The sequence below is a fragment of the Scardinius erythrophthalmus genome (assembly GCF_964197995.2).
Source record: "Scardinius erythrophthalmus genome assembly, chromosome: 15".
Classification (NCBI taxonomy): Eukaryota; Metazoa; Chordata; class Actinopteri; order Cypriniformes; family Leuciscidae; genus Scardinius; species Scardinius erythrophthalmus.
The window spans coordinates 28,137,226-28,162,118 of record NC_138235.1 but is presented as its reverse complement, the minus strand read 5'-3'; the positions used below and the strand labels follow the sequence as shown (position 1 = coordinate 28,162,118).

General features: G+C 40.7%; 1 protein-coding gene across 1 annotated transcript; it reads left to right on the top strand.

Annotated features, from left to right (window-relative positions):
* Positions 1-7,207: 7,207 nt before the first annotated feature.
* Positions 7,208-23,886, top strand: c1ql4a (complement component 1, q subcomponent-like 4; the record flags this gene model as incomplete). The annotated part of the gene is made up of 2 exons (XM_081385852.1): positions 7,208-7,741; positions 23,707-23,886. 2 exons carry the CDS (start codon positions 7,208-7,210, stop codon positions 23,884-23,886), a joined length of 714 nt encoding a protein of 237 aa, XP_081241978.1.
* Between the last annotated feature and the right edge of the window lie 1,007 nt (positions 23,887-24,893).

The following is a 24,893-nucleotide window of genomic DNA, read 5'->3' as shown; positions in this document are numbered from 1 at the left end:
CTTGCACTTGAACAGACACACAGAATAGTACAATTGTTAAAGAAATCACTAAACTAATGCTGTAAATTACAAGTATACATTAATATTATAGACTAAAATTAACAGTGCAGCACAAACTAAAAAAAAAAAAAGCTGTTCTTTGGAACTTTATATTCATCAAAGAATCCTGAACAAAATGTTTCACGATTTCCACAAAATATTAAGCAGCACAACTGTTTTCAATATTGATAATAATTAAGCAGCAAATCAGCATATTAAATATTTCTGAAAGATCATGTGACACTGAAGACTGCAGTAATGATGCTGAAAATGCAGCTTTACCATCACAGGAATAAATTACATTTTAAATTATATTAAAAATAGAAAATAGTTTAAATCAAAATAATATTTCACAGTATTACTGTTTTTACTGAATTTTTGATCCTACAAAAAAAACATTTAAATGGTAGTGTATATATATACAGTATATATATATATATATATACAGTATATATATATATATATATATATATATATATATATATATATATATATATATATATATACATACACATTATTATGATTAAGGCTAATGATTTAAATATTTTACTAATGTAATACTGACCCTAACAGAAAGTGCTGTAGCGGCATATAGCCTACTGTTACTATGGTTACCTCTGTTTGCAAAGGTCAGTTTGGCAGGAGGTGAAAAAGAAAACATTATTATTATAGTCTTATTGAAATATTCCTAATATAATTTATAGCATCAAACCTATTTAATACTAATGAGATCCTCCAACAGTTTGTTTTGACATCCTTTGGGGGGTTAAAGATTTGATTCGGGAGGTCCGACCACCTAAATCCTCTAATAATTCACAGCTGTTTTATGTTGAGTTTTAGTGTTGTAGAGCTGATACTTTACTCCTCCTTTAGGTTTGGGTTTATGCAGCCTGACAGATATTTGCCCATGTATATGGATTGATTACCTTTGAGACATGTCTTCGAATTCAGAGTGTCAGGGTAATGAGACCAAGTCCAATTAGTTAATCCTCTGAGCCAATAAAACCGATAGGCAGTTTGTACAGGGTGAAATGTAAGTAAGAGGCTGTTATTTGTGTTTCAGCTGCTGTATACTGTAGCTGAGGGATGACACTTATGCTATATACTTGTTTAAGATAAAGACATTTTTTAATAATGGCCTTTAGATCCCTCTCATCTCCTTTAGGTCGGAGATGATGACTTTTGCAAATAAATAACAAGCGGTGCTAACATTTGAGCAAAATGCTTTGGATTAGTCTCTGAGTCCTCTAAGATGAATGTGGACTTAACGAGAGAACAAGTCGTGCCGCTGCAGACTTTCAGCATGCTTGACCATGTCTCTCTGTTTGAGAGAGGGAGAGAAGGGGGTAAAGACACAGAAGGGGTGGAGTGCAAGGCAGATGACAAATTGTGATTAATAAATGTGGTCCGGAACGGCAGTGTGGAACGATGCTTATTAATGGAGAGAATTAGAGTGGCTGTGCAACTCAATCTACACACTGTCACTCTGCATCAGGCACCATGATCAGAGTCTAATGAAACAGCACAACAGAAAGACACACACACACACACACACACACACACACACACATACACAAGTTCACAAATGTGTAATATGTAACTTTATATATATATCCATGCAAAAGTCTCTAAGTCCATCTAAAGTTTTTGTTTAATATTAACATTTTTATCAGGCTCCTTTCTACCCAAGTACCGGCATTTCTGAATGGGCTGAGGCTGGGATTTAGTGAGATTGAAGTAAAAGTATTTGATGAACGTATATGTGCGGAGAGCATTCACTCAATATTATTATCTAATTTTTGACAGAGGTGGCTTTTAGAGGCTTTTGCATCGGTCTTCATATATATAAATATCTTATTTCACAGTAAAATATCCAGGCACAAAGACTAGATTTTAAGAGTTTTTAAATCTACATTAGAAGCAAAAATGCATCAAATATTGATAATATTTTTAGAGAATATATCTTTAATCGTACTTTATTTTATAATAATTTTTTATTTCGAAAATTTATTTTGAGATCCTAAGACATTCAGAATTGTTTTTTTCTTGATTCTTTTTTTCTTTTATCTTATTTTTTGTTGAAAATTAGATAATTAATTTAGATAAATAAATTAATTAAAAAAATTAAATTTAGATTAATTTTTTTTTTTTTTTTGCTGCAGTGCACATAAACAAATACTGACACTATCCCTGACCTTTAACTTCTCACACCTTTTTTCTCTCTCACACTCAGGAAACACACAGATTACCTTACATTTATTTTTCATCTGTTTTTGCATACACAAAAGTGAACTCTCCATGACATAAGCCAGCATCTAATTACATCCTTTCATGCACACGCCACAATGAATACCATTCCTCCATTATACCTTATTCCTGAAACACAGTGAAAGTACAAAAGGCTTTTGTTTCAGCACTTGGTGATGTTTTATTAATCTTTTTCCACCACCATAACCCTCAAAGGCACTGATCTATAATATTTCAGATCAAGATCCGTTTTTTTCCTACAGGGGAGAGAGGTCAGGTCACCACTCATTTGGCCAATTGGGAGACTCCATCAATATTCCCTGTTTAAATGAGTGTTAATTCATGTCCTAATTACTTTTTACTGCCCAGTGGTAATCTCATTATCCAAAATTTTACATAAATAACAGCATATAAAATCATTCTTCACACCTACTTGGTGACACGGGTGGATCTATGTGCACAATCCATGTCTCCATAAGTGTCACAGCAACTCTCATGGGATCTTGTCTCTGGTAATGATTAGTGAGTCTGTATGTGTTCATGTGTAGTACACTTGTGTTTTTCTTGTTATTTTCCATCAATTTAGTGATAGAGGCTTAGTGTATATATAGATGTAGCCTACCGAAACTACAGATCATGGAGAGATTTCTTTTAAATAGCATACTAACAGATTTCTCTTGGTCAGTAGTATTGTGCAGATATTCTATTAAAATGTTTTTTAAAACAATTGTGACTTTATATCACACTATGTAACTTTGATTTTTTTATTTTAATCACAGAATTACCTTTTCTATTTGTTTTGTTGAGGTGGAAACAGGCTTCGATATTTATTTTTAACATCTTTGATGTATTATTTGACTGAACTGCTAGTAACTGATAGTTCCAACAAAAGCTGAAAACACTAACCAAACAATACCATAGAAACAGACTAAAACCAAGGAAACTTAAACATGAACAAAGCCCACCCAAGACCATAGCGAACACAGATAAACCCTGACAGGGGTAAGGCTAGAACTAATATTTAGTTCCAAGAAAACTGTCCAGATATTGGCTGACCAATGTCATTTAATCCAACTCTTGACAGTTCTGTGTCAAGCAACAAACTAACAGACGTCTATAGACGAAACAACCATCGACAGCTTGCTTGAGTCATCATCAGCGACAGAAAAAAGAATATCACCTTTACATTAAAGCCTAAAAATTTGTCAGATGCAACAATACTCAAGCCTATATCTAGTGCATGACAAAAAAAAAAAAGGTTAGCTAAAGACTGGCCCTGTGGGGTAAACTGTGCCAGATACTTTGGGGCTAGGCTGTGTCACTGACTCAAAGGATGCAGTCTTTTCCAAATGCATTGACACAACTTATCCCACTCCCCCCTTCATGATCGAAGAAAAAATAATAGAGAAAGACAGTATGGTGAAACGAGACCTGAAAAGAAGAGGGAATGAGAGACAGACAGCTCAGAGACATGTGCATTTTTCAATATTAATCATCTCAGTAATATTTTAACAGCCACTAAAAATCCAATTCTCGCTATATTGCCTATGTCTCCTAGCGATGATTATAACACCCATTGTGGTTAAACCCGCACAGTGTGTGTGTGTGTGTGTGTGTGTGTGTGTGTGTGTGTGTGTGTGTGTGTGTATTTCTAATGGAAGGGACTGACTGGTGCAAAGTGGGAGTGACATAGTGTTTAACTTAACACTGTATCACAAATACACTTACTCTGGGAGCATCTTTCTCACATTTCTGTCCGCTTCTGTTCTTCTCTCCCCAGACACTGGTCATATCGGAGAAAGGGGTGTGGAGAGAGGTGGCCAGAAAATGTCAATATCCAATGTCCAAAACTGCTACTTTCAGGAAAACACTATTTTTTGACAACAATAGCGTTGTCAAAGTTGATATTGTGGCTTTATGACCAGATATTAAGCACAGCACATTACGTTTTTAGCAAGTTACAGGTTAGAACATTTATTGTAGCTTTGTATGTGCTCAGTTTTTTCTGTCGTTTGGCCAAAATCTCATGTCATATAAGATGACGTTGCCAAGCACAAGCTATTTAAGACAGTATTGGCTATAGCCTTATGTGTGTTTGTTTGTTTGTGTGTGTGTGTGTGTTTCTTGAATAAAGAAAATGCTGTATTCAAACAATCAGTTTTATATTTACCCATGCATTGCAAACAAGCAAAGACGGTCCAAAATGTGTGCGGCACTTCATCGACTGATCTTCCAATTTTTCTCACACCCCCTCTACAACCTCATTAAACTTTAAAAATTCAGATGTGTGAATACGCCTGACAGGGAGCAAGATGGGATGAGTTACACTGAATTCTCAATGGATCTGCCACTAGACACAGTATTCAAACACTGGTAGCATTAGCCTTCAAACAGACTGCAAGAGAATGCAATGCAAAATCTGCATAAATGCGATCATTTGGCCTATTTTATGCTGAGTCAGTTTTAGAAATCTATTGAAATTTTAAAAAAAGGCATCAACTGACCTATTCAAACTATTTTACACCTATATAGCAAATCTGTAGAAATGATATTCCATAGATAGATAGATAGATAGATAGATAGATAGATAGATAGATAGATAGATAGATAGATAGATAGATAGATAGATAGATAGATAGATAGATAGATAGATAGATAGATAGATAGATAGATAGAAATTGAGAAAGAGAGAGAGGGAGAGCACAATGGTCTCAGTGTCCTTCACTAATGAGCTCTCAAAGCTAGAGAAACTGAGCCACACACACAATGACCTCGAGAAGTCACAGTGCTCCATTCTTAACCCAAACAGATAGAGATGCTTTTTTCTAAGCCATCCACAAGAGTTTTTTGTTCAAAAAAATTGCTTATTTTTAAAACCCAAATAGGCTGCTGACGTGATAAACGATTAACATTTACAACACTTTCCCGCATTTAATTATGATTAAGTTGGAAAAACACAAACTCAAAACCAAGTGCCCTCCCGAACCAGACAGCGTATTTGTGCGTCGCACGCGCGCTCTGCGGCTCTCAGGGTCTGTGGCGTTGAGACAGAGCCAGTGAGAGGGGCGAGGATGAGATGGGATGGAGGGAGGGAGGAGTCGACCGGATGGAAGAATGAGGGGGCAGTGTGAGTGCGTGTGTGTGTGTGGAGTGTGAAAATCTCACAGGTGTCGGAGTCAGAAGTCCAGCGCTGTACGTTGCTGTATTATTACCTTTGGACAAAACGAACGGCAAAAGCGGAAGTTTCACTCACGCGCGAAGTCATTACCAGTTCGCGGAATAAATAAGGTCAGAAGTGATAGTGACAACTTAATGAAGTCATCTTAACCTATTTGACTGGTTAAAGCATTTAAAATCGATATTTCTGCGATTTACTCTGCTGTTGGAGTAAAGAGAGGTGTCTTCATTTGCACATGAATTACATTCGCCTTTAATTTCTCCGGAATTCGGAAAATTTAAGGACAGACATCAGAGGAAGATTTTTAATCCTAAAGATCTCCCATTAACACCGAAGTCAGGGTAAGTGTCTCTTTAATACCCTTTAGTGTACTTAAAGTTGCTCAATTGTGTCTTACTTTCACAGGTGTTATTTTGCGTGCTTCACTAGCCTATAGCCTAGGTTTTTTTATGATATCATTTATTAACAATATATGTATTGTTTTTATTTGTGCATATTTCTCCTGTTTAGGCCAAACCTTTTGCAACAAAAACGTAATGCCAGTTGGCTATTCAGGGGTCATTTTGATATAAAATTATAAAATATATTGACAGATTATGCATTTTGGATATTGCAAAAAAAAATAAAAAATAATGCAAGACAACTTTCAGCATGTTCAATTTAGAATAATATATATATATATATATATATATATATATATATATACATACACATACATATATATACATATATAATGTGATATTAAATATAGCCTTAACAGATTTTCTTTATTGTCTTTTCATGTTTTTTTTCCTCCTCCAGCTCTATTTCTGTGGAATTTTCCCAGTCCCGCCAGAGCAACTACAGGGATCTTCCATATGTTCTTAAAAAAATAAATAATACTAATAATTTTCTGAAGGATCAATACATTGTGGCTCATCGGGTTTTGGTGCAGGGCGTTGGACAATTTTCATTGAGCAGGAGTATTTTAGTGCATCAGTTTGTTTTAAAACGTGGACGATTGGATGACAGATTCTTTTGGCACATATTTCAGGTCTTTGGTTGGACTTAATTAGAATTTTGTTGCACAAGCAGCTACCTTTGTGATTTAATTTAGCCCTTTACGAACTAAATTTTGCAATTGCTCAATTGCAGCTGGACAGGAACTTGACCTGGAAAACCCCAAAACAGGTTGTTGCTGTTCACTTATGCAAGAGTTTTCTGTGTATTGGATAATTAACTGTAGATCTAATGTTAACAAGCAAGGGGATGAATGTAAAGATGTGTATTATTATTAGCCACGAAATTACAACACTTTAAAAATACTGTATTGCGTTGTACTGCGAGTGTTCCCGTATATTAGCTGGCCAACAGCCACCTTGTTCCTGTAATCATCTTTTATTCTTTGCCGTGCCAAAACCTTTCTGTTGCACTGTTCCATTTCGTTCTTCCAGATCTTCCTTTCGTCTCCACTCTGTCCTACCTCTTGTCCCATTGCCCCCTCTCATTTCTGTATGCTCCACTCTCTTCTTGGTCTTCTTGTCTCATCCATAAATTCATCTGCTCTCCTTCTCCCCGTTGGCCTCATTCCTCTATAGATATCTGTGGTGAGGCTGTTTTTCTTTGTTAGTGAGTTTTTCTCAAACTCCACTGTTCACGCTGGCGGGCACCATTCCATCTAAAGGAGAGGAGGACTTTCTAACGCTTGCTGCCTCCCGGCTCAGCCGCCGCAAGCGTGTCATAGGAGCGGCCGTGGGTGTGGCCATGGTTCTGATTCTCCTGGTCACCATTCCTTTACTGGTCCACAACACTAAAGGAGGAGGAGCCGGCAGTGCGGGAAGTCATTACGAAATGCTAGGAAGTTGTCGGATGGTTTGTGACCCCTACACCACTCCTCATGGCCAGGAGCTTACGGCTGTATCACCCGCACCTCCTGATTTTCCAAACCGGAGAGGGAAATCTGGCTATCGGGGACCTCCGGGGATCCCGGGACCACCTGGTCCACCTGGAGAACCTGGAAAGCCAGGTCCACAAGGGCCCCCGGGTCCTGGGCCTGGCGGTTACGTGCCGTCGTTCTACAGCCCTAAGATTGCATTTTACGCAGGCCTGCGCAAGCAACATGAAGGCACTGATGTGCTGAAATTTGATGATGTGGTGACCAATGTTGGCAACTACTATGAGCCCAGCACTGGAAAATTCACATGCCCTCTGCCTGGTATCTACTTCTTCACTTACCATGTCCTGATGAGAGGAGGAGATGGGACCAGTATGTGGGCAGACCTCAAGAAGAACGGGCAGGTAAGAATTTATCCTTATTTAAAAAAATAGTTTGTGGTGGAAATGAAATCTTCATCTCAATTGCTTTAAAATATAGTGCACCCATAAATTATAATGCTTCAATTCATTACTAACCTTCATGTCCTTCCAAACCTGTATGACTTTCCTTCCTCTGCAAACACAAAATGAAGTTATTTTGAAGAACTGTTTTTGTCCATACAATGGTAGTAAATGGGGTCCAAAACAGCACTGAACATCATTGACTGCCATTGTAAAGACAAAAAAACAAAACATCTTTTTTGTCAAGAAAAACATGGATAGTTTGGAACAAAACGAGGATGTGTGAAGGATGACACAATTTTAAAAAAATAAATTGGTGAATAATTTCCTCAACTATCTTTTTCCTTTATTATGGACATTATGTGTGCAGTCAAATGTAGAAAGTAGTCTCAGTTCATCATATTGGGCTTCACCACTAAGGTCATCTTCATCAGAATAGTTAAGATTATGAGCTTTTTCCTATTAAAATTCCTATTATACAATTGATTACCATCCCACTAAACAACATGGGTGCAAATTGGACGCTGTTGCACTGTTTGTCAAGGCTGACAAAGAAAAGGCTACTAAAAGGGAAAACCGTGACATAAAAAATTGTTTCCAGACAATCTCAGCTGCATTGCCATATGTTTTGACAATTTAATAACTAAAATAAACATCATATATTTACATTTCACTCATCACCTAAAAATGTGTCATACGACTCAGCATGCCAGAGCTGTCGTGGTGTGGTCTAGTGCCAGTTTGCACATCAGATAAATAATGAATGCATGAAAATTTGACAGTTTCCACACTCAGTCATTCATTCCCTAGACATTAATTAAAAACTGAAGGTAGGAAATGAGCAGGACAAGAAAAGGTTTATCTGTCGTGGTTTTAAGTGATTGTATGACCTTTGTGGATCAAGACCCACTCTTGCTGCTTTTTATTTGACAGGCAATCGTAACATATTCTTTTATGAACAGACTATAAAATGTTTATTCGTATTACACTGTGCAATGAAAGCCAAGTGTAATGTTGTAAAAAAACAACAACAACAACAACAATGTTTGGCTTAATACAGTGGACCCCCGTAAAAGTGATTAGAGCGATAGTAGATTAAATTGGTCTGACCTGTACAGTTTTGTATTGTAATGCAAGTCTGCTTCCTCTGTTAAATCATTCATAACTCTTAGATTGAATCCCCTGCACGCTGTACGTGCCCCCCTTCTATTGCATGTCCATTGATTGCTCATTAATTATCTTTTCAGTCCACTCAATTACGTCCATTTCGAGCACATCAGGTGGCCCTGCTTCACTCTTCTGTAGGGCCTGAAATGTAATAGAGAAATGTGTGGGTTAACTGCTCACTACACCACATACACTGCCGATGGAATTATCAGATACTTCCCCAAGCACCTGAAATACAGTCAACAGTCCATTTGCGACACAAATCACGATTGTTGTGGCCTATAAGATTTTAAAGAGCTCATAGGATGAGGATTTGCGCAGCTACCTAATGGAAAGTACGCAGCATATTATAGTGAAAAGGATGCTAGATATTTTGACAGATGCTGAGAGACTGGAATTCTCTGAAGTGTCATCTTGAAAGCAGATAATGGTCCGTCGGGATTAGGAGGTTTATGTTAATTTGTAAAAGGTTACTTTTGAATGCTGACAAAATTATGTTCAAACTGCCATGTCTATTGAATATTATAGGCCAGTTTCCCCAAACACAGAGTTCAATTAAAAGGTTTTGAAGTGGAGAATCACCATTGTGTAGATGTAGGCAAATCTATACAAACATATAAGGTTGTTTATTCAACTAAAGGTACTTCAACCAGAGGCTAATTTTTATTAAAACATTTATCTTTTTTTCTTTTTGTTATAGCCTATGAATGAAGTAGAGCTGCACGATTAAGCGTTAAAAGATCACAATTTAAATTCAAAATTCCACTCAAAATTCAGCTGTCTATAACCCTTTGACAAATGAGATCACACTGATGAACAAATCAAATCTGCGTTTGCGCTGCTGCTGACCCAGAGAGTTGTTGTGTGTATGAAACAACTTCGGTTATCTTTCAACAAAGACGTTGTCTTTTCAACATCATTGTACATCATGGTCACTGTCATAATGAGTGACTCATTGAATCACTCATTTTAACAGATTTGTTCAAAATTGCTGGTTCATTCAGAAAAAAAACAAGTAACTGTCTAGAGGATTGAGTTTAAAAGTTAATTCATTCAGCCTATTTAAAAGCTTTTGAATAAAAAGTTACATGATTAATGTTTCAGTGGTCTGACATATATCTCAAAAAGGGTGTAAACAGAACGTTTTCTGTAAACTTTTAATTAGGCTATTTTTTGCATATTTTGATTCACATACACTTCTTGTTTATTAGGTTTTGTTTGTTGTGTTCTTTTAAATAGACTCAAGCAAATAAAATGTTGTCAGAACCAGCAATAAATTGCATGTTATTTTGTTGAGTAGCCAAATGTTCAGGTTTTGCAATTCAGAAATCACTGAAATATATAGTTTTTAAAGGCAACAACAACAAAAAAGCTTTGATTAAATTCCATTATTTATGGATTGGTCTTGGTCCAGATCCAGATGTTTTTAATGGTAATACAAAAATCCATCCTAAAATGATTAAAAAAAATGTAAAAACTTGAAATAGTCATACATCATTTTAAATTGGACATATAGTATATAGTTTATAGTAAACAAATTAAAATATCAGAAAATGTTTTGTCAAATTTTTTAAAAATGTAGCTTTAAAACAGCATTAAAAGTTGAAGAAACACGCATACTTTTACAGGAGAAACTGTAAAGGAACAAAACCAAAAAAATAAGCAGTGAAAGACATCATTGTTTTTATCCTTCATCTTGAAAATAAGTTTTGACATGGTCATCTCGCATCTTCATTGTGGAGGCCATGTTCAATATGGCACCCCAGTGGGCGGCCCACAAGCTCAAGTGCACAAGTGAATTGTGAGATAGACTGAGAGAAGGACGCAAGGGTAGCCATGACAGTTAAGAGTATGGCAGAATCACCCAGGCTGGTTGACAGAAAGATCAGGGGAGGAAAGGAAGATAGATGACTTAATACAAAGCTGCAGACAGTGGGCAGAAAGACGAGACTTCTGGGAGGCTTATATACGCACGTACCAAAATGAATACAGAGCTATAGACAGATGGAGAAGTGCCAAACATGTCAGGGCTTGGCAGGTTAACAAGGCGTCTTGAAGATAAAAAGACCAGATCCTGACATAAGCATTTGTTTGCAAATAATGACTGTCTGTGAATGTTCGGGTGCTAATTAAGAGAAAAAAAGTAAATCAGGTATGCTCTAGACTCTAGAGAGTGGCATGCGTGTTGCCGTACCTGGTTGCAGGCCCGTGTGACCATCTGGCTTATCATTGTCTGTGTGGTGGTTTTGACAGCTATGAAAGCTGGTCTCTTGATACCGGCTGGTGCAGTTGTGATGGTCTTCTCATTGTTGGACCTCAGACATGCAAGGCTAAAGTGCCCTTTAGAACTGCCTGAAATGGAAATGATGTGGGTGGATAATCATGGAAAAGTCACAGATCAGCAGGATTTTTTTCATTACGTTGATCCAAGCTGAAGTTTTAGTGGTTGTTTATTCTAAAATATGTGATAAATGTTTAACATAGATGTAGTTTAAAGTAGTGTTTTTTGTTTTTGTTTTGTTTTTTTAAATGTGCCATTAATTAAAGTCACCCATATTTCAATTAGTCTTTTAGTTAGGGGTGTAACGGTTCACAAAATTCACGGTTCAGTTCGAAACGACAGTGTCGTCACGGTTTGTTACGTTTTTGATGCAGCAAAAAGGAAGAAATGTCAGAGAAATGTCCTTGATTTTTAAAAAATCTATATTTATTAAAATATATATATATTTTTTTAAATAAGTGTGAGTTTTCCTACATCTTGAAAATTGTAATCTTTGAAGGATGAACAAATAATGTTTTGGTCATCACATTTAAACGTTATTTTTAATATGACAATATTTGAGTTTTGCTGGAAAAAGATGTGTGACGTATATAGAAAGCATTTTACTGTTCCTGCCAAACTTCCATGGTTACAGTTAGTGTTACTACATTAAATCCATGGCAATGTTGCTGATTTGTGGACTTAAAGTCTTTAACTAGATCATTCATGGCACAATGTTTCTCCTGGTTTCCATGTCAGAGCTGTTTGATCTAATTGAGATCTATGGTTGATAACTGAGAAATTTGAATGTTTCTGACTAAATCTCGCAGACATGTTATTGATTCATTGGCGAATTCAAATGCTTTCTTTACTGGATCTCTTAGCGCTGTGTTGTAAAAGTGTGTCACTTGATGTTGGGCAACGTTGTGGTGGTCGCGCCAGCGCGCCTGCTGACAAAATTATGGTCTCACCGGCAGTAAAAATGGTCCAACGAATCGTTCGGTTTGTACTGCATCCCGAACCGAAAGCCCCGTACCGAACGGTTCAATACGAATATGTGTATCGTTACACCCCTATTTTTAGTGTAGGATCAGTAAATTTTTTGTTTATTTGTATTTGAATATTCACACTCTTTTAAGTACATCACAGTAGATGAAGATGGAATTTTGAGGAACGTTACAATACATCATTTGTTCAGTAACAGATGGAAAGGATTAGTGATGTGATCATAATAGTGCCCTCTTCAATATTTAATGAGGTCATCTTCATTTTTCTTGTAATTAATTTGGTATATTGCCCACTGAAGGAGATTCACGCTGAAATTTCATCACTGTGCATTAAGTCACAGTATCACAGCACCTGCTACAACCGAAGGGAATTCATAGGAGAGGAAAAAAATTTGAACTGTCAGATCCCACCCTCAAAAGTCCCGGGGTCGTTAGGGTCAAAAATTGCACATCATTTAATAATAACTTCTAATTATTATGCTGTATAAGTCTGCTTTCTGATGGAATACCTGCATAAAGGCCTATAAACATATGGAGAGATTTGTTAAAAGGATGTGATGCTGCTAGCGTTATTTGTGGCGCTTTTATTGTGCTTGTTGAATAATGGGTTGTTTGCCTTAATGCTAATGTGAGTCAAAATATGCCACCAGGGTCGTACGTCATCTCTGATTTAGCAGCTACATGTCTTCTTCCTCATCATTAACATGCTGTTAATCTTTTAATTTATAGTCCCTCAGCTTCGATGTACATTCCCGAAACCTTAGACTGTTCAAAGTGGACTAATCTACACTCCGTCCTCTCTGTTGCTTAATCGTTCCACCATTCTTTTTTCCCCTTTTTCACCTGTCACACGCTCTTTTAATAGACCTCCGAAAGGTCGAGCTCTTTCACACACTAGTGTTAAAAATGCCATCGTCTGTCTGTTAATGACCAGTACTTGCTCTAATAAATGCCTCCCGGTGCAGTGACATGTACATAGTCCGATAGAAATATAATGAGTGTCTTTGGTAGTCTCTAATTGTAGTAATCCCTAATTGCACGGCGTCTAATTGCCAAATAGTTTTAAGGGAAATCAAAATTTGTAGTAGACTGCATATGTGACATACTCATTAAATCCCATCTTGGGTCACTTGTTAAAGCGATAGTTCACCCCAAAATGTATAAATCATTTATTTACATTTATTTACAAATCTGAGTTGCTTTCTTCCAAAACACAGAAGATATTTTTATTTTTGTTCATACCATCAATGGGGTCCAATTTTGTTTTGAACCCCAGTGTTCTTCAAAAATATCTACGATGACACTTTTATTATGCTAAAACATTTATTATGCTTATTTAATGTTCATTTCAACATTTATTAATATTAAAAGTTGTACATGTTAATATTATTTAATGGACCTGTTCAAGTTAGTAACAGCACTAACACTAACGGTTGTAACTAACATTTACAATGATGTATAAACACTGTAACTAATGTGTTGCTAATTTTTTGTAAATGTTAGTTAATGCATTAACTAATGGGGCATTAACTAAAGTGTTAACATATCTTCTCTTGGGTTATACTGGTTTGGAATGAGGAGAGGATGAGTAAATGATGACAGATTTTACATTTTAGGGGAACCAACCCTTTAATCAGTTGACTATATTCATACAGTGATTGAACCCATGGCCATAGAGCTTGTAACGTATGTTATAGTGTGCACTTGGACCATTAGTATGCAATTCCACACTCGTACAGTACGCCAATTAAGCATACCTCTACAAATTTTACTCTCCCTTTGAGGCAAAACAGACCTATTCAATAAATGTTCAAATCTTTTTTTTTGCTTTAGTCTTTTCCCTCCCCTCCCATGTGCCCGGTCCCTTAGGTAAGTTTAAGAGCTAGTTTTCCATTGTCTCCGCTCTAAGAGGTCTGTATATCACCGAGAATGAATCCTGTCAGTTTTATTACCGCTGGAGCACGGCACCACTGATAAAAAACAAGACTTCATATACCCTTGCATCTCGCTGCTCTCACAAAATAGCCTTGCTTGATCAGACTGTTATCCTAACCCCCCACCCCTCCTGTTTTCTCCTTCAACCCTTGTCTTTCTGCTAGCGCTCGCCTCTGCTTATGTGTAAAATGCCGCCGCAAAAGTGCCCCCCTTCATCCTTCCCCTCCCTGTAATGAAAAGGCCTGGCAGAACAAGCCCCCAGCAGGCCCGAGGGTCCCCGCTCGCAGCCGGCGCTGAGATCAAGTCAGCGTGGCGTTTCACAAGTATAGTCGGCTCCCATGTCAATATCCATCTCCAGTGCAGTCAACGGTAATCCAAAAATGCCTCTCTCCCTCTCCCTCCAAGACAGGCTTTCATATCACTTATATTTGATAAATGCCGGGAAGCATCTAACAAGCGCACTTTGCGGGAGATGTCTAAACCCCGGGTGCTCAGATACGGTGTAACTGATCCCAAAAATACAAGATGTGAATCAATGGAAGCGAAGAAATGTCTTAAATGGTCTTCGCCGGATGTCTGATAATTAAAGTGACCGCTTGCGTTGTCGTATTGAACACGGGGGTATGCCGGCGGGAGAGACTGCCCCTTTGCCCACTTTGGCAAAATAATGAGGAGAATGACATACGCTCTGCGTCGATAGGGAGAGGAGGCCAGGTCGTCACTGTCAGATGTGGAATGATGCACATGCCAAATTGACCACCTCAGTATTATGGACTTTTTTGATCTCGATGAGTCATTGAGTCATTGCAGTGAAGATAAATCAGATTTGATATATTTTTGGTCGTCTGAAAAGAAAACATCACTGTTGCACTGATTTGTATTCAGTAACACGTACCATTTACAGCATTCGATATATAGGTTATTGACTAGTCCAGTGTGCAGATGACTGTATCATAAAGTGTGGCTGTTAGATCTGGATGTGAAAGATTGTGTAGCTGTGTCAGGATATATAGTTCTCAAGGGATTGGAAACCCAACATAACTTTGATTCAGGCTGCAGGGACAAGCTAGGCTTCTCACATCGCACCTCCGATTTTTACACATCTAAACATAAAGTTTGTCATGACCGATATATATTTTTAATGATATTCACACTTTTTTTTTGAACTAATAATTTCAACATTTACTAATATATTCAAATCAAAGGTTGTATTTGTTAACATTAATTTATGTCACGATCCACACAAGGAACAGGCAAGATCCAAATGCAGTGTAAGTTATTTATTAGGTAATCCAAATCGTAGTCTTCCATGCAAAAAGGTCAAAATCCAAATATCAATCCAAGAACAGAAAACAAACTGGGAATACAGGGAACTGAAGTGGTGTGAACAAAACAAGGACTCCGTGACACATACTAAAACAGACAGGGTTATATACACACAGAACTAACAATGAAACAAGGAACAGCTGGGAACAATGATGACGGGGAACAGCTGAGTGCAATAAACAGTGTTAGGTACAGACAAGGATTGTGGGGAATGCAGTTCAGAATTGTGACAGACACCGTGGGGAAGGAGGACATCTAGTGGTCAACCGGGGAACACAAACCCAACACTGTGACATAACCCCCCCTCTACGGAGCGGCTACCAGACGCTCCAAGACGACAAATACAACAAAACAAGAGTCCAGGCGGGAGGTGGAATGGTGGAGGATCAGGGGGAGGGATGGGGGGCCAGGTCCATGGAGGGGAACAGGAACAGGGGCTGACAACTTAGCTGGCGACCGGGGTGAAGCAGAGAGTCCATCGGGCGGCCAGGGCGAAGCAGACGACCCATCGGGCGGCCAGGGCGGAGACTTTCCCTCGGGCGGCCAGGGCGGAGACTTTCCCTCGGGCGGCCAGGGCGGAGACTTTCCCTCGGGCGGCCAGGGCGGAGACATTCCCTCGGGCGGAGACTTTCCCTCGGGCGGCCAGGGCGGAGACTTTCCCTCGGGCGGCCAGGGCGGAGACTTTCCCTCGGGCGGAGACTTTCCCTCGGGCGGCCAGAGCGGAGACTTTCCGTCGGGCGGCCAGGGCGGAGACTTTCCGTCGGGCGGCCAGGGCGGAGACTTTCCCTCGGGCGGAGACTTTCCCTCGGGCGGCCAGAGCGGAGACTTTCCGTCGGGCGGCCAGGGCGGAGACTTTCCGTCGGGCGGCCAGGGCGGAGACTTTCCGTCGGGCGGCCAGGGCGGAGACTTTCCGTCTGGCGGCCAGGGCGGAGACTTTCCGTCGGGCGGCCAGGGCGGAGACTTTCCGTCGGGCGGCCAGGGCGGAGACTTTCCGTCTGGCGGCCAGGGCGGAGACTTTCCGTCGGGCGGCCAGGGCGGAGACTTTCCGTCGGGCGGCCAGGGCGGAGACTTTCCGTCGGGCGGCCAGGGCGGAGACGACCCTTCAGGTGGCCAGGGCGGAGCGGACTGTTCATCGGGCGGCCAGAGCGGAGACTGTCCCTCGGGCGGCCACGGCGGTGAAGACCCCTCGGGCGGCCAGGGCGGAGACTGTCCCTCGGGCGGCCAGGGCGGAGCAGACAGTCCACCGGGCGGCCAGGGCGGAGCAGACAGTCCACCGGGCGGCCAGGGCGGAGCAGACAGTCCACCGGGCGGCCAGGGCGGAGCAGACAGTCCACCGGGCGGCCAGGGCGGAGCAGACAGTCCACCGGGCGGCCAGGGCGGAGCAGACAGTCCATCGGGCGGCCAGGGCGGAGACTTTGCCTCGGGCGGCCAGGACGGAGACTCTCCCTCGGGCGGCCAGGGCGGAGACTGTCCCTCGGGCGGCCAGGGCGGAGACTGTCCCTCGGGCGGCCAGGGCGGAGACTCTCCCTCGGGCGGCCAGGGCGGAGACTCTCCCTCGGGCGGCCAGGGCGGAGACTGTCCCTCGGGCGGCCACGGTGGTGAAGACCCCTCGGGCGGCCAGGTTGGTGAAGACCCCTCGGTCGGCCACGGCGCAGGAACTGGAACAGACACCAATGGCTCAGGAACTGGAACTGGCACCAACGGCTCAGGCACTGGAACTGGCACTGGAACTGGTACCATCCGCTCAGGCACTGGAACTGGCACCACCGGCTCAGGCACTGGAACTACTGGAACTGGCACCACCGGCTCAGGCACTGGAACTGGCACCACCGGCTCAGGTTCAGACACAGACACAAACACAGACACAGACCCAGACACAGACCCAGACACAGGCACAGACACAGGCACAGACACAGACACTGGCTCCGGCTCAGGAACAGACACTGGCTCCGGCTCAGGAACAGACACTGGCTCCGGCTCAGGAACAGACACTGGCTCCGGCTCAGGAACAGACACTGGCTCCGGCTCAGGAACAGACACCACTGGCTCCGGCTCAGGAACAGACACCACTGGCTCCGGCTCAGGAACAGACACCACTGGCTCCGGCTCAGGAACAGACACCACTGGCTCCGGCTCAGGAACAGACACCACTGGCTCCGGCTCAGGAACAGACACCACTGGCTCCGGCTCAGGAACAGACACCACTGGCTCCGGCTCAGGAACAGACACCACTGGCTCCGGCTCAGGAACAGACACCACTGGCTCCGGCTCAGGAACAGACACCACTGGCTCCGGCTCAGGAACAGACACCACTGGCTCCGGCTCAGGAACAGACACCACTGGCTCCGGCTCAGGAACAGACACCACTGGCTCCGGCTCAGGAACAGACACCACTGGCTCCGGCTCAGGAACAGACACCACTGGCTCCGGCTCAGGAACAGACACCACTGGCTCCGGCTCAGGAACAGACACCACTGGCTCCGGCTCAGGAACAGACACCACTGGCTCCGGCTCAGGAACAGACACCACTGGCTCCGGCTCAGGAACAGACACCACTGGCTCCGGCTCAGGAACAGGAACAGACACCACTGGCTCCGGCTCAGAAACAGGAACAGACACCACTGGCTCCGGCTCAGGAACAGGAACAGACACCACCGGCTCAGGAACAGAAACAGACACCACCTGCTCAGGAACAGAAACAGACACCACCGGCTCAGGAACAGGAACAGACACCACCGGCTCAGGAACAGGAACAGACACCACCGGCTCAGGAACAGGAACCGACCCCACCGGCTCAGGAACAGACACCACCGGCTCAGGAACAGACACAGGCTCGACAGCGGCCATCTTGTCAGGGGACACAGGCTCGGCAAACGTGACCTGAACACTCTCGGCGGCGGCCCTCTTGTCCGAAGACACAGGCTCAGCAGGCGTGACGTGAACAGGCTCGGTGGTGGCCATCTTGTCCGAAGACACAGGCTCGGCAGGTGTGACGTGAACAGGCTCGGCGGCGGCCATCTTGTCCGAAGACACAGGCCCGACAGATGTGACGTAACCAGGCTCGGCGGTGGCCATCTTGTCCGAAGACACAGGCTTGGCGGCGGCCATCTTGTCCGAAGACACAGGCTCAGCAGTCGTGACGTGAACAGTCTCGGGATCGGCAGACGTGATCTTCCTCCCTCTTCTCCGTCCGCGACGGCGAGATGGTGGTTCCGGTCCGTCCCTCACGAGCCCAGGGTCGAATGGGGGCCATGGTGGAGAGTGATGCTGGACCTCCACTCGACCACCTCCTGCTCTGCGACCTCCCCGGGTTCCACGGAAAATGACAAGGTGGGTTCCTTTAAAGTACTCTCTCCTCTCCAGTTCAGTGGCTGGGGAAAAAAGGCTCGAACTCACACTACTGGATCTCTGCATGACGGAGTCCTTCTGTCACGATCCACACAAGGAACAGGCAAGATCCAAATGCAGTGTAAGTTATTTATTAGGTAATCCAAATCGTAGTCTTCCATGCAAAAAGGTCAAAATCCAAATATCAATCCAAGAACAGAAAACAAACTGGGAATACAGGGAACTGAAGTGGTGTGAACAAAACAAGGACTCCGTGACACATACTAAAACAGACAGGGTTATATACACACAGAACTAACAATGAAACAAGGAACAGCTGGGAACAATGATGACGGGGAACAGCTGAGTGCAATAAACAGTGTTAGGTACAGACAAGGATTGTGGGGAATGCAGTTCAGAATTGTGACAGACACCGTGGGGAAGGAGGACATCTAGTGGTCAACCGGGGAACACAAACCCAACACTGTGACAATTTATGCACTGTGAACTAACATGAACAAACAATGAACAGCTGTATTTTTATTATCTAACGTTAACAAAGATTTACAAATATAGTAACAAATGTATTGCTTGGTTAGTTCATGTTAATACATTAACTGATGTTAACAAATAAAAACGTATTGTAAAGTGTTACCGATCTATATTATGTAATTGGCACCATGTGTTGACACCCAACAACAGTACTCAGAGGTTGGGTCATTTATATTTGTGACCATTTAATTAGCAAAAAGTTTATTATTATAAATTTAACAATCATTAATTAATAGACTTAAAGGGTTAGTTCACCCAAAAATGAAAATTATGTCATTAATGACTCACCCTCATGTCGTTCCAAGCCCGTAAGACCTCCGTTCATCTTCGGAACACAGTTTAAGATATTTTAGATTTAGTCCGAGAGCTTTCTGTTCCTCCATTGAAAGTCAATGGACGGCATACTGTCCATGTCCAGAAAGGCAATACAGACATCATCAAAGTAGTCCATGTGACATCAGTGGCTCAATCTTAAGTTTATCAAGTGACGAGAATACTTTTTGTGCGCAAAAAGTAAACAAAAATAACGACTTTATTCCACTATTCATTTCCTTCTCTCTAGGCCTCGAGTGAGTTCACGTAGTGTTTTTGCGTAGCGCGTCTGTGTTGTACGTCACACGCATCACACATGACCAGCGTCGGCCAATAGTGAGCCTACGTGTGACGTACAACACAGACGCGCTGCGCAAAAACATTACGTGAAATAGCTCGAGGCCCAGAGAGAAGGAAATGAATAGTGGAATAAAGTCGTTATTTTTGTTTACTTTTTGCGCACAAAAAGTATTCTCGTCGCTTGATAAACTTAAGATTGAGCCACTGATGTCACATGGACTACTTTGATGATGTCTGTATTGCCTTTCTGAACATGGACAGTATGCCGTCCATTGACTTTCAATGGAGGAACAGAAAGCTCTCGGACTAAATCTAAAATATCTTAAACTGTGTTCCGAAGATGAACAGAGGACTTACGGGCTTGGAACGACATGAGGGTAAGTCATTAATGACATAATTTTCATTTTGGGGTGAACTAACCCTTTAATTATAATAAAAATGACAATAATAAGACTTACTATTATTATTAAAACATAACCATTATGAATATTTTTATATAATTAATTAAATATTCATCATTATTATTAAATATTCATAGTGAATGGTATGCTTTTTATTGTTCTAAGGCAAAATAAAACATTTAAAAATCAGTTCTGCCTATCAATTATTGAACGCTTAAAATAACTGATGTAAATGCAATATTGGTTGACTTGGAAGGGTATTTTTCAAATGACAAATATCTATCACTGCTATGCAAAATCAATTTAAAGCTGATGTATTTGTCCTACAGTGCTGCATTGTAAAACTTCCTAACATCATTATACAGATTGGTATTCAATAGCGCATCTAAATGGCCGTAGTCTCCAGGACGTTGTGCGGATGTTGACAGTATCTTGATGGCAATGAAGTGGGGTTATTAGATTATGGATATGGGGAGGGAGTTTATCTTTGTCTGGGGTCAGTGTGTTTTATGTGGCCTGCGGTTGTGGGTGTTTCTCAAGGGAATAACACGGCCAATAAAACAAGAGGCATTTGAGTGAGTGATGGCATGTTGAATGAGGATGTTTACTGACACCGTGCATATCTTTGTCTTTTTTTTTTTCTTTTTTTCCTAGGATAGACTCGCCACGTATGTTTAGGAAACCTGACAAAGATTGAGTGGCTATAACACGGCTGAGCAAAATGCCTGACAATCACTGTCTGTCACCTGACACCTGTCTGCTAGGAGCTTACGCATCTTTTCCGTTTAGAATACTTGAGCATAGATCAGATAGTAAAAAAACGACGATAAAGTATCAAAAGTATGAAGAAATTTCTAAGTCATATTGTAAGGGTGTGAAATTCTTTTTTATTAAAATGCGTGGTCCTTTTTAATTGAATCTGCAGGAATGTGCGTCTCTCTGACTAATCTCAATTTAAAATGTTAACAAACAAGTTTCAGATCCACTGCTGGGAGTCAATACGGCTGATCTCTCAAGCAGAATTTAAATGAGTCCATGTCTCCAGTAAACAGTCTCATCGCGGTTTGTGTGATACGTGCGCTTAAGATTAAATTCAACAGGTCAATACAAGGAAGGGATATGGTACAGTTTTAGCATCACAGCTAGATGATCCTACAGTAAATAAATAGGAGAGAGTATGGCTGCTTTCTCAATTGAGAGGTCAGCTATCTGCAGCTTCATCCGTTTCAGAGTATCATTTAATAATCACTCCATTCCATTGCCAGAGAGATGATAAAACAAGGTCTCTTTCATGTCAAGAGAGCATCTTTATGTCGATGTACCTGTCTAGTGCAGTATTTTTTTCATCTTTTTTTAGTCTTATCAGCACCGCATTTACCAGAAATGTGTTTTAAATCACATTATACAGCGTTTCATTAATATGAATAACATATCATTCATATTAATTATTTAGTTTAATATAATAATTGTTTATAAAACGTACAAAACTCGCACATATTACAAAAATCAATCAATTCAGCATTTTTGGCAATTGATACGTTTTTTATCATTATTTTTTTTATCTGTACATTCTTTTAAAATTATTCATGTTAATCTCTATAGGTTTAAAAAATCTAAATCTTTCCACGCTTAGCATTTATATAAAAATCTGACTCATATTTTCTTCTTTCATATATGTGACCCTGGATCACAAAACCAGTCACAAGTCACACGGGTATATTTGTGGCAAAAGCCAACATTGTGTGGGTCAAAATTATTGATTTTTATTTTATGCCAAAAATCATTAGGATATTAAAGGGTTAGTTCACCCAAAAATGAAAATTCTGTCAGTAATTACTCACCCTCATGTTGTTCCAACCGCGTAAGACCTTCGTTCATCTTCGGAACACAAATTAAGATATTTTTGATGAAATCTGAGCCATGTCTCACTCCTCCATAGGCTTCTATGTGACCGAAACTTGCTGGCCCAGAAAAGTTATTAAAGAGATCGTTAATATAGTCCAAGTAACTCCAGTGGCTCAATCTTAAGTATATCAAGCGACGAGAATACTTTTTGTGCGCAAAAACAAACAAAAATAACGACTTTATTCTACTATTCATTTCCTTCTCTCTGGGCCTCGTAGTGTTTTTGCGCTGCGCGTCTGTGTTGCACGTCATCACGCATCACACACATGACCGGCGTCGGCCAATAGTGAGCCTACGTGGTGACGTGTAACACAGACGCCCTGCGCAAAAACACTACGTGAACCAACTAGAGGTCCAGAGAGAAGGAAATGAATAGTGGAATAAAGTCGTTATTTTTGTTTGTTTTTGCGCACAAAAAGTATTCTCGTCGCTTGATATACTTAAGATTGAGCCACTGGAGTTACTTGGACTATATTAACGATCTCTTTAATAACTTTTCTGGGCCAGCAAGTTTCGGTCACATAGAAGCCTATGGAGGAGTGAGACATGGCTCAGATTTCATCAAAAATATCTTAATTTGTGTTCCGAAGATGAACGAAGGTCTTACGCGGTTGGAACAACATGAGGGTGAGTAATTACTGACAGAATTTTCATTTTTGGGTGAACTAACCCTTTAAGTAAAGATCATGTTCCATGAAGATATTTTGTAAATATATAAAACATTTAATTTTGTGAGTGAATGCAGCACAATCACGAACATAAATGGACAACTTTAAAGGAGATTTTCTCAATGTTTTCTCAATGTGCACCCTCAGATTCCAGATTTTCAATAGTTGTATCTCGACCAAATATTGTCCGATCCTAACAAACCATACATCCATGGAAAGCTTATTTATTCAGCTTTCATATGATCACAAAATCAAAAAAACTGACCCATGTGACTGTTTGTGGTCCAGGGTCACATATGATAATGAAAACGCCACTGAATTCAGTCTGTGCTTATTTATAATCTGAATTTGTTACATATATCAAAAACACTGTTTTACCGTGTTAATTTGAACAATAATTCAATGCTCAGATCTCACTTGTTGAATATGTATTTCTGTTTTTAAGTGACAATTTTTCTGAGTGTCTGCAGCATAATGGGTAGTTGATGTGTTTGTGACATACTGAATTGAAATGGAAGGTCCCAATCCCACAAATCATTTTAAAAGCTTCAAATGCCAAAATTCATGTTGTTGTGCTTTAGCCATGTTTTGTGGTTTGGTCTAATAATGAATATCACTAAATTATTATAGATACTTTTAGTGGTTCATCTACATCTCAGTATCATTCAAGTACACTGTAATTTTGGGAACATAATCTGTAAATTGTTGCGATCTGCTCCGTGTCCTTCCTCTAACCGTGGCTTCATTTGTCCCGTGCGTTTGACAGGTGAGGGCCAGCGCTATCGCCCAGGATGCTGATCAGAATTATGACTATGCCTCCAACAGTGTGATCCTGCATTTAGACGTGGGAGATGAGGTCTGTGTGCAGCTGGACGGAGGGAAAGTCCACGGAGGAAACACCAACAAATACAGCACGTTCTCTGGCTTCCTCATCTATGCTGACTGACCTGCTCTCGTGATGCTGCTCAACACACTCAGATATACTGTGTACAAACACACACACACTTCACACACTGAACAGGCTTGAAAGAAATGGACATGGTTTACGCTGGAAGGGCTTCACAGATGATGGCAACCAATTCCTTTCATAAAGCAGATTTCCAACATGCTTCTTGTATGTGTGTAAATTATAACTTAAATTAAATTATACACTACTCCCAAACGTAAATTAAAATGCATAAATATATGTCTATATCTATCCTTGACAGTAACACACTCATATTTTAATGTGTGTACTTGTTGGTGTACTTGTCTCCATTTTATGTGTCAATCAAAACCTTGAGATTCAAAGTCACTCTCTATAGTCGACATGCTTTATGTTGAGCTGAGCTGCATTTACACATGGCTAGACTTGAAACAAAATCAGTGCGTAGATGTACTTTTCACTCGCTAGATGCAGCCGTAGCTCATTACAGGCACGTATATATGCGTGCACACACAGAGCAGGGCTAGTGATTCAGTTAAGTCCTCTTGTTCAATTCACTTGACTTAAAGTGACTGTTTTGGCTGTCTGTGTGGAATTGGAAATATGGCTCATACAGTATGGATTTTCACTCGCTCTATAGAATACGGCCCAGGCCAGAACATTAATATATCGATTTAGACATTAGACTCTTGGATAGTGAAATTTAAACCAATACAATGTGCGAGTACATCATGTAAATAAATATGATTATTTAATACATTTTAAAGGGGAGGATGTTGTATTCGTCTGTGTAAGTCATATTCCACTCTTGACAATGAATTCTTCTTTTATATCTTATCAGCATTATGTTATAGAATTATTTATATAGAGATTATAGATTTATTGAGTGAGTACTATAAAAAGTCTAAGAAATTGATTTCATTTTTTGAATATATTTCAAATGTAACTACTGCATTGCATTTAAGAGGTCAATACACTTTCACAGTGATCACTAAGTTTGTATGTATTGTTTTATAGAAGTTATACAT